Source organism: Sapajus apella, unplaced genomic scaffold (genome assembly GCF_009761245.1).
Source record: "Sapajus apella isolate SASKATOON/1434 unplaced genomic scaffold, GSC_monkey_1.0 scaffold2, whole genome shotgun sequence".
Lineage (NCBI taxonomy): Eukaryota > Metazoa > Chordata > Mammalia > Primates > Cebidae > Sapajus > Sapajus apella.
Window position 1 is genome coordinate 49603649 of NW_022436942.1, and position 14124 is coordinate 49617772.

Consider the following 14124-nt stretch of genomic DNA (forward strand, 5'->3'; position numbering starts at 1 on the left):
AAGTCAAACACCAAACCCGGATTTCATCCACAAATAATTCCACCTTCAGTGGTCAGGGTATGGCTTGGGCATTGGGATTTTTAAAAGCTCTAGAGCTGATGCAAATATGTGACCAAGGTTGAGAATCACTGCACCAGAGAAGTGATTTATGATGCAGACTAGGATGTAGGAGACAGAAATGCTAATCAAGTTCTGGAACTTTCAACTGTTGAACAAAGCCTTGAGGAGAATGTGGCAAAGGGATTGTTTTTTACTAGGCTCCCAGGGGCACAGACTTCAAAAATATCAATAGTAATTTCAGTTAAAAAATCTGCTGAGGTTGATTCTTCAGATCAGCAGTCCCCAACCTTTTTGGTGCCAGGGACTGGTTTTGTGGAAGACAAGTTTTCCACAGGGGATGGTTTCAGGATGAAACTGTTCCGCCTGAGATCATCAAGCATTAGATTCTCATAAGAAGCACACAACCCAGATCCTCAGAATGTGGGAGTTCACAATAGTGTTTGCATCCCTATGAGAACCTAATGCCACTGCTGATCTAACAGGAGGCAGAGCTCAGGCAGTAATGCTGGCTGGGCGGATGCGCACCTCCTGCTGTGTGGCCTGGTTCCTAAAAGGCTTCACAGCTTGCTAGAAACTGTGTACCCAGGGGATTAGAAATTCCTGCTTCAGCTGACAAAAGGATGGGGAATGGAGAAAACTCTCTGAGAGGTAGACTTCTTGAAATCCATAGCAGGAGGAAAGAGTAGAAGCCACTGGCCATACAACATCCAGACTGGAGAACCCCCTGGCTGAAAATGCTTGCTCACTAGAGAGTCTGTCATATGACAGAACATGTGCAATGCAGCATCAGATGGTAGAAAGACAGGCCTTAGCCCAGAAAGGGGAATTCGAAGCCTTCAAGTATGCAGAAAGAAAGAGAAACTTCAGGTAAGACTTGATGACTGATTCTGCCACCGTTGCATATCTATAAACTCTGCCAGAAAACAGAAGGATCTCAAATGTTACTCTGAGAGAAGTGACATTATATTAGGGAGAATTTTCCTAGTTCAATTCTTCTTAACTAATAGGCACATGAGAATGATCTAGCTTGTTCACTGAGCTCCTTCCACAGACTCTCTGATTCCTTAGGTCTGGAGTGGGACCTGAGTATTTGCATTCGTGACTAGCTCCCAGGTGATGCTGATGCTGCCAGTTCGGGGACCACACTTAGGGAAGAACAGCTCTAATATTCCTCAAATATGGTGTCATAATTTAACTCTTGGTGGGGCATTTCTCCAAAGCATGTTTGAGTACACAGGTTACAGACCAGAGTCAAGGGATGTTAACTGACCAGCATCTGGATGAGGCTAAACCAAGATGTTTTCCATCTTAGGACTTTCCTCAAGAACAATCAAATCTCTTCTTAGATCCTCTGTTGATCCCTTTTCTCATATCTAAGCTAATTAATGATCGAGAGAAGGAGCTGGCCCCAGGTGGTTCACCTTCCCTTTTGGGGAAAATTGACTGTTTATCAACAGCATACATTTCATTTTGCCCCTCTATAAACAAAGATTTACGGGGTAGGCTCTGTCCTGAGGCTTGTAGCTGGCCAGCATTACCTGTGACTGATGGCATAGTTTATTTCTGGAGTTTTGTATTAGGAAGCTCTTACTTGCTTCACACTGAAGTCATATATTAAATTCAAGGGGTAAACCCTGCCTTTATCAATATAAAATAGAACATTTTTGAGCTCTATTTTTGGGTGAATCCCATTTCTTCTTCTCAGCTGATCCTGAATTTAGATAAGACATAGTGGGAGTAAGTATAGAGGTCCCCTAAAACCTAGCATTACTGCCCAGAAAATTTTTACTATTTTTGTGTATCTCTATGAGTTACAATACAAAATGGTGTAAATTTTGATATATCTACCTGACTCCTGGCTTTGTATTATGTTCCCAACGATTATTTTTTTATTTGTCTCACTTTCTTAATTTGTATTTGTCACCTCATAACACATGATCAATAATATATATAATACAAGATATGATATTGCAGATAATAGAAAATAATACATATTACATATATTTTATATAATGTTTTGAGATAAAATTATTGTGCTAAGATTTATATTTTAACTTTGTATGCTAATTTGTGTGCACATTATAGCATTTATTCATGTAGGTAACCTTAAATACTGTTAAGAAAATGTAATGGATAAACAAATAAATACTTTGTATCTCAGATTAGCTGCCAGGTCTAAAACTAATGACAGAGTCAAGAACATAATTTCTCAGCATATGCATTTTGTGAGTGAACTCATAGAAACTTACATTCCAACAGATAGCTACAGATCCTGTATACTTATATCTTGTGTCTGTCTTTTTTAAGTTCCTCTACTGTGTTGAAACTATTTGTAAGACTACTAGGCCTAGAATGCTAAGGCACAAGAAGAGACTTGGTCTAATTTGCCTTCCCTAATTCTTGGCTCTCAGCAAAAGATCAGTAAGTGGATCTAATATGAACCCAAGCACAATGGGGGTTAGCCGTCATCATAGGCCAAATACCATCCCTTTCTTTAGGGCATATGTCATCATCAGCACATAAGCGTCAGTTCCTGTTAACTGAGTGAGTGATTTGATGGTAAAGTTACTCGCATCTATTAAACATTTGCTATGTACCAGGCTCTATATTAAACAGTTAACATGTTTATCTTACTTAATCCTCAAAAGGTGTCTTCTAAATAGAAAACAGGCCCAGAGAGGTTGTATGACTTGCCCAAGTTTATGCAGTTTGGGTGACAGACCTGACACTTATATTGAGAAGTCTGACTCTAGTTCCTGTGTTATTCAGCATTACGACAAGATCATCTCCCAGTGAGGAAATGGGTGTAGAAATGAGTAACACCCAAAGCCAATGGTGTCTCTCATTCTTCTTTATAGTGTATGTGTTAATGGTTATGTGCTCAAGTAGAGCCAGATTGGAAATAAAATAGCTGTAACTATTTATTCACTTGATTTAGGATACTCATTGCACCAATCAATTGCTAATGAGCAAGCCCAGACCAACAGCAGATAATATTCAGCAGACAATATTTAAATTATTGACCTTTCTTGTTTTGTTCTTTTAAAAAAGCATTTGAAATCCAGAATATTTGGACTTTTACTCAAGCACAGAATTAAGGTTTTCATTTAAAAGAAGGAAATTTGGAGTTTCTCTCTCTCTCAAGTTGTTCTTCACAGTTGAATAAATTAATCATGAAGCTACTTCTCTTTATTACCACTATGGCAACAATTGACTTCCAAAGGTGTTAAAAGGCTCTGCACTCTTTGGCCTGAGTTACTAAAGATGTATTTTTATGGGTTTAACATACTGACGTGTAGATATGTTAAGCACAGTGGAATTCTGCTTTAAACAAGAGCCTGGTGCTCACATTTGTTTCTGTGATCTAAATTAATTATCTAAAAGACTGTAACCATGAATACCTGGCAATGAAGCTGTATCTTATTTTCTATTTTATCTTGAAAAGAGATGAGGAAGAAATGCATTTGGCAAAGACTGCTCAAACCTCATATTCCTGACAAAGCAGCTCCTAGTTCAGAAGGATCCTATTACCTCTTGCCACTTTAAACACTTTGACATTCAAAGAGATGTTGTTAATTGTAATCACTTGAAAATGGTTGTTTTTCTGATTCTTAATAATCAAATGACTTAATTTCAGAGAAAGGAAACCTCAGCACTGGACACAGCTCAAAGAAGTAAAGATTAAACAGAAAACGCAGAAAACAAATGGGGTATTTTAGGGCCAAAGTCTTTCTCCTTTGGCATTAAAATACTCTGATTTAAATTTTACTCAGAAACTTACTAGATGGAAAACTCTGGGCAAAATTCCGATCCTCAGTTATTGTTATTGAATTAAATGGTTACAATAATATCTTATTTCCAGGGTTAGTTATTTGAGTTATGCTTGTGGTCTCATAAATAATATAGAATACAAATATAAAGAAGTCACTGGCAAAGACTATCAGTGTTTGTTTTCCCAAAGAGTTTCCGTAATTGTATTTTTTTTGTTGTTGTTGCTTAAGTTTTTAAGATTCTAAAATACTGTAGCTTAGGATGAGAATTAACTAGTTTAACCATGTTTTTTAAAAGAATCATATGGGAAGTCGATCAGACAACCATATTAAAAGCTCATCAGCAAAATTCTTTCCTCTCTTTCTGCAGATCATCTTCAGTAGAGAGAGAGATTAGCTTTACTTTTCACATACTCTGAAAAAGGATATTTAATTCAGGCTGATAGTGTTGAAGTGTCTTCTTCCAACATAACGTGTTGAGTATGCAAACCATATGTATGAAGCTTTAAAATATACTGTATAAATTGTCCAAAGTAGGATATATTTTTAAATATAAAGATAAGTATTACATATCTTTTGTCACCAGAATAGTGTAAATATTGCTAATATAAGTACTTTGTGTTCACGAAATACAGAGACAATTTCCTAGGCTAATTATTCTCTAACCTTAATGCAGTCCTATGCTGATGTATTATATTTAGAAAAACTAATGCTAAGATACATTTTATATATCATTATCTAAAATGGACTTTGATTTATAGAAGTTGTCCAGAATTAGCTTGATTCTCCTTAAGCAATTTCTGGTGTTACAGAGCATCAACATATATTCTAAAATTATTTTCTATTTTTTTAAATTTTATTTTTAACAAGTTCAGGGGTACATGTGCAGATTTAATAAAAAGGTATATCGCTTGGTGCTAAGGTTTGGTTATTTTGCATTATACCATATTATAATAATGACAAATAAAAAGAAACCAATCCTCAAATTTTAATTGATACAACTGTCTTTATTGACTTCTCTACCATTACTAAAGTTTTGCTAAATTTAATTTTCATTCCTTTGAAAAAATCTTCTAAAGTTTATAAAAAATTCATCATCTGTTATGGTACTTTTATTTATAAGGATGATTTTAAACATTCCAGCTACTTTATCTCTTCATGGGGGAGAACTGACCTCAATTTTAAGACCATTGGAGAGAAATTGCAGGGAAAGCATCTCTCATGCAAGAATATTTTGACCAGTTTTTACTGGTATTCCTTAATTCATTGCTACTTTATTTACTGATGAATACATACGCCATCTCATTCCAAAAAGGATATGAGACAATTTCAAAACAACATATGGTAATACTTTAAAAATATCTACCTAAGTCATTGAGGTGACAAGAAAATAAAGGTAGGTGAAGTTATATGAAACCAGAGAAGACAGAAACAAATATTGGGCTCCAGGTTGCTGAGCAGGCCAGCCAAAATGATAAGCACAGACAGTTACCAATATAGAACCCAGAAAGTAAGCAATGGTTTTTAGAAGCAGCAATCCATTCTGACACTGAGACCTGAGAGAAATTTTTCTTACATGTCTCCACAAAGAGCATTGCATAGTGTCATTGTAAATACCCTCCATCTCATCCTTTAGCAAATAAAGTGAACAGCTCTATAGCACTTTGTAGTATAGCATTTCTTGGTGTTTATTGAATACACAGGGATAGTACAGGCAAAGTGAAAGTAATTATATAAGGCTAAACTAATTATTGCTGTACAGGTGAGGAGGAGTTTACTTATCTGGATGAAACCAGGAAAATTTTACTAGAGGAATGGATGTTGGCATCCTTCTGTAGAGCCTCCATAAATCTTAATATTGCTACCAAGCACTTTGCTGGAAAAATGCATTACTCGGTATGGCTAATGTTGTTCTTTGAAAACAAATTGAATACCCCTGCAACCTAATAAATTATTTTCTGATATGAGAAGACAACATCACTATTATGATATGTAATTCTGTTTAATCTTAGTCTACCTACTTACCTAACTGCTCTTTGTCTCAAAATCCTCATATATTCAATAGGAATAACAATAGCAATGTACAGTTTTGTTGTGAGAAATACATGAGATAATATATGTAATATGACTAGAACAGTACCTAGCACATAAGAGATGCTCACTCAAGGTTAGCTGTTGTTTATCAGAAAGCAAAAAGTCTACAGTTTTATTATATAGCCTATAACCAATTCCTATACACAGCATTAGGGTAGAATAAAAGTACAGTAAAAACTGAAACCATTTTACGTCACACCAATCAATTTACCTACTGGGTAATATATAGCACTCTGATGACATTGTTGGCCCTAAAACTTGCTTCTAATATAGAAAACAGTGGATCATAGATAGTCTAGAACATGAGAAATCACATAAGTCATCATTTTGGAATTATATTACTGCATATAATTTTCAAACGCAAATAATTTAATGACCCTTTCCCAACCACTAAGGAGGCAATAAATATACCACCATCAGAAGAAATCAACAAAGTTCAATTGAAATTATTCCTCTGGGTTTGGGCATGGTTTAGCTTATTGGCCACCTAAATCACTAGACTCACAAATGCAACACTTGCAGTGGAATAATTCAAATTTGATTTTCAGATTAAAAAAAACTTTTCAATTTTTCCATGTCATTTTATTTTTTTACTGCTGCATAACAAATTGCCATAAACTTAGTAAACCTATACACATTTTTGTAGCACACAGTTTTTGTGGGTCAAAAGTTGAGGCCTGACCTGACTGGCTTCTCTTTTGGTCTCACAGGCCAAAGTCAAGATGATGACCAAGGCTGTGGTCTCACGCAGAGCTCAGAGTTCTTTGTGTCTATAGGCCTGAGGACCACATATGCTTACTGGCCATCAATTTCTCTCACCATTTAGAGGCCTTCTACATTCCTTGCCAAGTGGGCCCTTCTGTCTTTAAAGTCATCAACAGATAGTTCACTTTGCTTTGAATCTCTGTCATGCTTCAAATTTTGACTCTGACATCAAGATGCTGATTTAAAGAGCTCATGAGTTAGGTCAGGCCTTTTTAGATAATCTCCCTTTCTTAAGTTCAACTGCGCCATATAGCATAGCCCAATTACAGGAGTGATATCCCCAAATACCCATGATGTTAAGAGTTATAGATGATATATGCATACTAGGGGATGCGCCCGTTAGGTAACATCTTAGGATTCTGCCTACAACAAACATCAAATGCTTAAGAATTAATCTCCCAAAGCCTAAATCAAGTCTATTACACTGGTCGAAGATGCCAAGTCTTATAATTTATAAGAAACTGGCATATATGTCAAAGGCATTGTTCAGTTATCCTATAAATTTATAATTTTAGAATCAAGGTTTTCTGCTCTACAGTTGAAATAAATTATCTGTTAAAACAGGCAGAAACATACCCTTGCCACTGGAGATTTAAAAAAAAAAAAATCTGAAGAATCTCATTCTACCATTCTCCATGTGCTTTACTTACCATGGAGTTTTTTCATCAATGGTACCCTGTATTGGTTATGTTCGTAGTATTTAGTCAGAAAGTTTCATATGAAATCAGGAACATTTGAAACAACTCACCTTAATATATAAAAATGAGATAAATAAGCTTACCAGAAGTCACTGAAATCTGGACCTCCAAGACTGCATGAAGAAATTCAGGTCCTGAGTAACTATATTAATTAATCTGTTCACATGACTGGATCTATGATCTTTGCTTCACATCACCCCATAAGAAATTGTGCACTATTTTTCTTTGCTTGTTTGAAAAGCAATTCATATTAATTTGTTAATATCTCAGCTAAAGTTCTTCTAAATTTTGTTCCTCATGTCATCTTATTTACTTTATCATACTTTTTTACTTTTGTATTTCTTTTTTTCATGGGTAATGGACGAGTGAATTGGTCGATTTCTCGTTACTAGATCAACACTATAAATATTTTAAAAAATGTATTTACAGTTTTTATTTTAAATGCATTAGTTTCATTATAGCATATGTATATGCCTATTTATATCTATATCTACACCATCTATCTACAAACTGGTTTTTTTGATGATGAGTTCATCACCAAGGAATGTTAAGTAAGGGATAAGTGATATATTTCAATCAACCACAAATAATTGTTAGTGGCTCTCTGGATTCCTCAGTCACTGAGGATTCTAAGTTTGGTTAGAAGTAAAATTGCTCAGAAAGTACTCTGTGTAAAAGTAGAGATGTTTGTATGTGGTAAATGCTGAAGTATGTAAAGATGCAATGCTTTATATTTGGTATTTCATGAGAAGTTTTTATTTCAGAAAACACAGATACTAAGATTGTATATTAAATAATCTTTATATAGTTGTTTGTTAGCTTAAATTTCTTAATGTCATGAAAAATGTCAGAACCTCATAAGACTCTCTAGGGCTTTGTGAGCAGTGAAAATGATTCTGACAGTAAGGAATGGGTTAAAAGAGTTGTGCAAACAGGCCAGGCTTGGTGGCTCATGCCTGTAATCCCAGCACTTTGGGAGGTTGATGTAGGCAGATCACAAGGTCAGGAGATCAAGACCATCCTGGCCAACATGGCGAAACCCTGTCTCTACTAAAAATACAAAAACTGGCTGGGCATGGTGGTGTGCACCTGTAGTCCCAGCTACTCAGGAGGCTGTGATAGGAGAGTGGCTTGAACCCAGGAGGTAAAGGTTGCAGTGAGCCAAGATCATGCCACTGCACTCCATCTGGTGATAGAGCGAAACTCCATCTAAAAAAAAAAATAGTTCTGCAGATACAGTCATTTTTTCTATTTTGTCTATAGAAGCCGTGATCCCAAGTAACGTTTTGTTTTTTTTTTTTTTCTATTGTGCATTTGATCATGTGAAAGGAATAAACAACATCCTTGAATTCATTCCCAAAACCTACTCAACATAGAAGATTCACTTATGGTAATCATCAAATCTCTCTGATCCTCTGGAATAGTTTGGGGGTAAATGACAAATAAGTTTGAACTAAAATATTTAATTTGGTAGATCAATTCAGAAATGCACTGACACTTTTTTTTTAAATATGTATTTATGCAGGAAGCTGAGGTAGAAGAATCCTTGAACCCAGGAGGCAGAGAATGCAGTGAGCCGAGATTGTGCCACTGCACTCCAGCCTGGGAGACAGAGAGAGACTCTTGGTCTCATATATATATATATATATATATATATGTATTTATGCAAGATGGAAAAAGGAGCAAGGCAGATGAGTTAACCACTGAAAAATTTCATCTTATATTCTACGTTGATGCATCACATTGCAGATGCAGAAGTCACATAGGGCAAGATTGGTGTTAAGGACCATAAATTCTCAATAGAAAATCCTGTTAACAAACAGAATCCATATACTAAAACAAATCAAACAGTGAATTTTAATAGAGACTTAGAAAATAGAGCCACAATCAAAAGTGCAGAAGAAAAATGATCTGCTATTGAGCATAAACCTTTACTAAAGAGAGTAAAAATGGGAGGAAAGATGAAATGAAGGTGAAAAGAGGGTAAGGGTGAGAGTAAGAGAGAAAGAAAGAGAAGAGGGAGAGAGCAGTAGACTTCGAAAAACTATTACATTGTGAAAATCTGACTCTTGTATTTCATAAGGCAACATAAACAATATTGAAAATTTTTACTATCTTCTTAGTAAAGATGTATCTAAGTTTAATACAAGTTAAATATATGATTTCATCTAAATAATTCCTATCCTTCGTTATCAAAAGTAATTATTCTACGAAGATTTAGACTTTAAAGACTGCTCAAAATATGTTATAATCCTTTCAAGGTGATGTGCTTTCTCTTTTTGTTTATTTATAGTTAATTAGTTTTTGTCGGTGTTGCACATTACTTACACTCCAGCATTTCAAGGTCTGTTTGCTTTCTGATTCATAAAAATCAGCCAGTATCCTTTAGTTATATTAAAAGCCTTGCATTTAATTAGGAATATGTATGTCAGATTTATGTAATGGATTACAACCTTGCCAATTTCCACATTACTGCCAGAGAGACAATCAGTTATTTAAGGAAGCACATTCACTCTTCAGATTGTCCAAACTATTGTCCTTTCTCCGTATTTTTATTTTCTTCTAATTTGATTCAATCTCTCATCTCTCTCCTTCACCCCAGATTTTCCTCATCATTGCATGCATAGCATTTTAACTCTTTTCCTTGCTGATCAACTTTTACTAATTTTCTCTGTTCTAACTTCACAGAAATACATTTTTATGTTCAATTTAGCAACAAAATTTCAAGGAAATAACATGAACTTTAAAAAAGTAAAAGACTGTTCCAGTATTAACCTCCAAAAGATTGAACATGTTTTGGAGAAAAGGTTAATATGAAATTATTAACATAAAATCTTTCTACTTATTAAAAAAGCAATTCAAACATCTATTTGAAGAGAACAAACCCCACCCATTCCTCATCCCATACTTTTAAAAGTCTCAACAGTAGGAAGATTGATTACCTCAACTCGATCAACAGGTATGTTTTCATAGTTGTATAAATTATCCAGGTCTTCTAAGGTGGCATCATAGGTTTCTGAGTCATAGTTGATGGACTCCAGAGTTGGGGCAGTCACAGCAGCATCAAAGATGACGAGTCCCAGAACAAGTCTTGCTAATGTCTTCATTTTCCCAACTTTCCTAGTTATAAAATGTTAAAATGCCCCAATATTTAATTGAAAACTTATTAATAGTCTGCACTAAATAGAAATGATAAATTAGTGTCAATTTCAAAGAACACAACCTGGTAGCTTTCCTTCCATGGATAATTTATAAACATAACACACAAAATCATCTTACTTCCTAGGACCATTGCTGTCAGATATTCAAATTCATTCACAAACCTGTCTCTGGTTTTACAGTGGATATTTTAATTACAATAATATTTTATTTAGTTTTATTTTATTTTATCTTATAGGGAAAAATAGAGCTTATTCACAAAACTTTTTTGACATCTAAGAGTTTTGCCATTTAATTAAATACTAAGATCCTTTATCAGCTCTGGGATATGGAGTTGAAGAAGATGAGGATGATGATGATGATGACTGCAGCTGTCATATCATTTTATAGGTGAAGAAACTGAGACAGAGTTAACTGGTAATACAACTAAGACATCCACAAATAATTCCAATTTGAGTGGTCCAGGGTGTGGCTTGGTGGGGTTTTAAACATAATTTTACAAAACCTAGGACTCATAACTGTTTCTTGTACATTGAGGCCTAAGAACAAAGTAACAAAGTTTTGTTTCTTTTTTTTGTGTGTTACTTCTTTGTAGCCTCTGGATATATAAATACATACATTATTTAATATGCACATTAATATTTCATGCAATATTGTTTAAAATGTTCCTAATGAAATAGAACAGAAAAAAAATTTTCTTTAGTTCTTACTATTTTATTTAATTCTTAATAACTATCTAAGATTTGAACTCAGAACCAATAGCAATACATGTTTAAAAGGCACTATTTGGCAAGATTCCTTTGTACGCCTATGGGATTATAGCCATCTTTGTTTTTTAATTCCTTAATAAGCACAAATCTTATTTTTCATTATAACATTATGCTTTTTGAGGATTCAATCAAAATCCTATAATTTTAATTATTTTTTTATTCTATATATACTCATTTGAATACATTTTGGTTTAGAAAAAAAACCTTCATGTTTAATTTTCAACGTTTAAGTTAGTCTTATCAAAACGTTACCTGGTGATCCTTTATTGTGCAGGCAAATATTGTAAAATTCTTTATCAAGCATGTCTAATTTTGGAAGGTTTTATATCTTAGACACACTTCTTGGGTTTACTTTAAGAACAGTACCTGTGGTGTTGGTACTTATGCATACATATAAAAGGGAATTCATGATAAATATTACTTTTAAACTTGAATGCACTGGCAGACAAAATGACCTTCAGTTACTTGAAAGAAAGCCTTTATGAAGCAGGTTTAGGCAGAAGGATATGAAATTCCTCTGAGAATAAGAAGCAGTACAAGGAGCTCCTTCTTAGCCCTTCTATGCTTTCTTCAAATAAATTTCTTATTCACACTGGATAAACTAAGCCTCTATTTCAGTTGCCTTTGCAGAAGTCTTTGCAGGATTGCAGATTTGGAACTGTTCTAGGCAATTACCAACAAAGTCCTACTTAATAAAGCAGTGGGTTTGCAAATCTTCCAGGAACCATTCTCCCATAATCAAGTTGGTAACATTAACAGAAGCCACTACCAACTTAAAAAAATATTTTCTTTATATATTTCTGGCAGCTTCCATTGTTCAAAGAAATTATACACTTGCTGACCGTTTTTTTCACTTTATGCTATATTTGATTACATATGGCTACATCTCAGAATTTATTTGCATTTTGCATTGCTCCTAAAGCTATCAGCTATAAGGCAGTCTGTATGAATCTTAAAAATATAAACAGTTTTTATCTATGTTAGTTAAATTTATATTCTTTTCTTCAAATAATTATATTAGCATTTAATATAGTTTTTAATTGAAACTTTAATTTTGTGTTCACTTTATACCATTGCTTAATATTTTAAAATTTGTATATTTAAAACTTTCAATATATAAATGTATAATGTCATGTAATCATCACAATATTTTTAAACTCCTGAAGTTTCACTATTTCCTCACTTTGCATAATATTTCAATTAATATCAATCAATAGTACGTGGCTATACTGGCAAAGAATGTGGTCTGTGTCAGGGCACTTGACCTAAGGCATATATTGGAAACTACTATACTTTTATTGGCATCTGTCCTGACTATTGAGATCAACTATTTGCTGTATGTTATTAATTCCTAAGCTATTTCAAAATTTTGGATTTTCCAAGAATAACATAAATACAAAGTCAATAACAAAAATAAACCAAATCCATTGAATCAAAGTTCCCCAGAAGATATCAAGCAAGTTGAATTATTTTTTAAAGGTTTTTATAGTAGGGAAAAAAGTATTTGACCCAAGAAGAAAGCAAGTATAAAAACTTACCTTTGGCTCTGACTTGGTGAAATGGCACAAAGTGACTGAGGATGCAGAGCTAGTGGTATTTGCCCCTGACCAATGGATGTGAATTCTGGTCTGTGGGAGGTGGAATTTATAACACTCAACTTTCTGTTTGCAAAACCTAACATTGAGAAATACTTCTCAGTCTTTAAAAAACCCCAAATTATTTTATAGTCACTCTAAGCAGTAGAATCCAAATCACATAGTATATAAAGTTCTTGAAATTATGTTCATGGAGTTATAATTGCCAAAGTGTCACCTTAAGATTTTTAAATGGAAAAAGTTGGATTTCATATACCTCATCTATAACAAATTCACCTATTAAGAAATGAAGTTCATGTATACAGTGATACTATATATGGATATTTCAGTTCTAATAAGGAATAATTTTCCCAAAACTCGAAGTCTTGAATTGTTTTCTTCACTTTTCACTAATGTTAAGTGAAATTTGGTAAATGTTACAGAAACCTTACCTGTTTAATTTTGGGAAAGTAAAAAAAAAGTTATCCAAATTATTTTAATTGCATGGAATGTTTTGATAGCAAAGCAGTGAACAATGAACCTTTTGCATAACTTTAAAAAAATTATGTCCAAAAGTAATGCACAATTATGATCAGAGTATTTTGGAGAGAAAGGGGGTTCTTTTTATAAAAAGCTATTTTATCTATCATAGATAAATAAATTAAATTACACATTTTTTCCCTAGAATACAAGCTTTCTTTTATGCTCTTGTTAACTTTCATGGTTTGTAAAACTAAACTTTATTGCAGATATGTAGAGAAAAAAATATATACTTTAAATATCTATATCTTAATTTTACATTGGATAAGTCTTAGAGAAAGATGAAACTTGAATCTTGTATTCTGGTATACTTTAAATAAATCTAGGAATTTGATTCTCACTTATGCTTCAGGAATCTTTTCCTTCATGACCAAAAGTCAATTGCTGTGTTGAATTTTGAAAGCGGGATTACTCCTGGGCCAAGTGATGGGAGAGAAGAAGGTCTGTCTTCAGGATTCTCTCACTCCCCTTTCTGCAAATGTCTTTGCCCATCTATTCAGGGCATTCTCATTTGTCATCCCCATCAGCCAACCCTGTTTCCAAATGATTTGTTTTTAACATGCATTGTTTTTCTCAGAAACATTTTGATTTGGAACAGAAGCAGTGATGATGGATAATGTATGAAGCCTACTAAGATCTCTCCAAAAACAGAGAGGTCATCTTCGAGACAGGGATGTCTTTCTGGCATCCACGA

At 34.0% G+C, this 14124-nt stretch overlaps 1 protein-coding gene across 1 annotated transcript in view; it reads right to left on the reverse strand.

Moving 5' to 3' along the window:
- EPYC (epiphycan) overlaps positions 1–12931 on the reverse strand; it is a 38753-nt gene extending 25822 nt beyond the window's left edge. The window contains exons 1-2 of the mRNA XM_032297467.1: positions 12855–12931; positions 10330–10507 (exon numbers count right to left, since the gene is read on the reverse strand). Coding sequence (XP_032153358.1) covers positions 10330–10494 — 165 coding nt within the window. The 5' untranslated portion in view covers positions 10495–10507; positions 12855–12931. The remainder of the gene's footprint in view (positions 1–10329; positions 10508–12854) is intronic.
- Positions 12932–14124: the final 1193 nt, after the last annotated feature.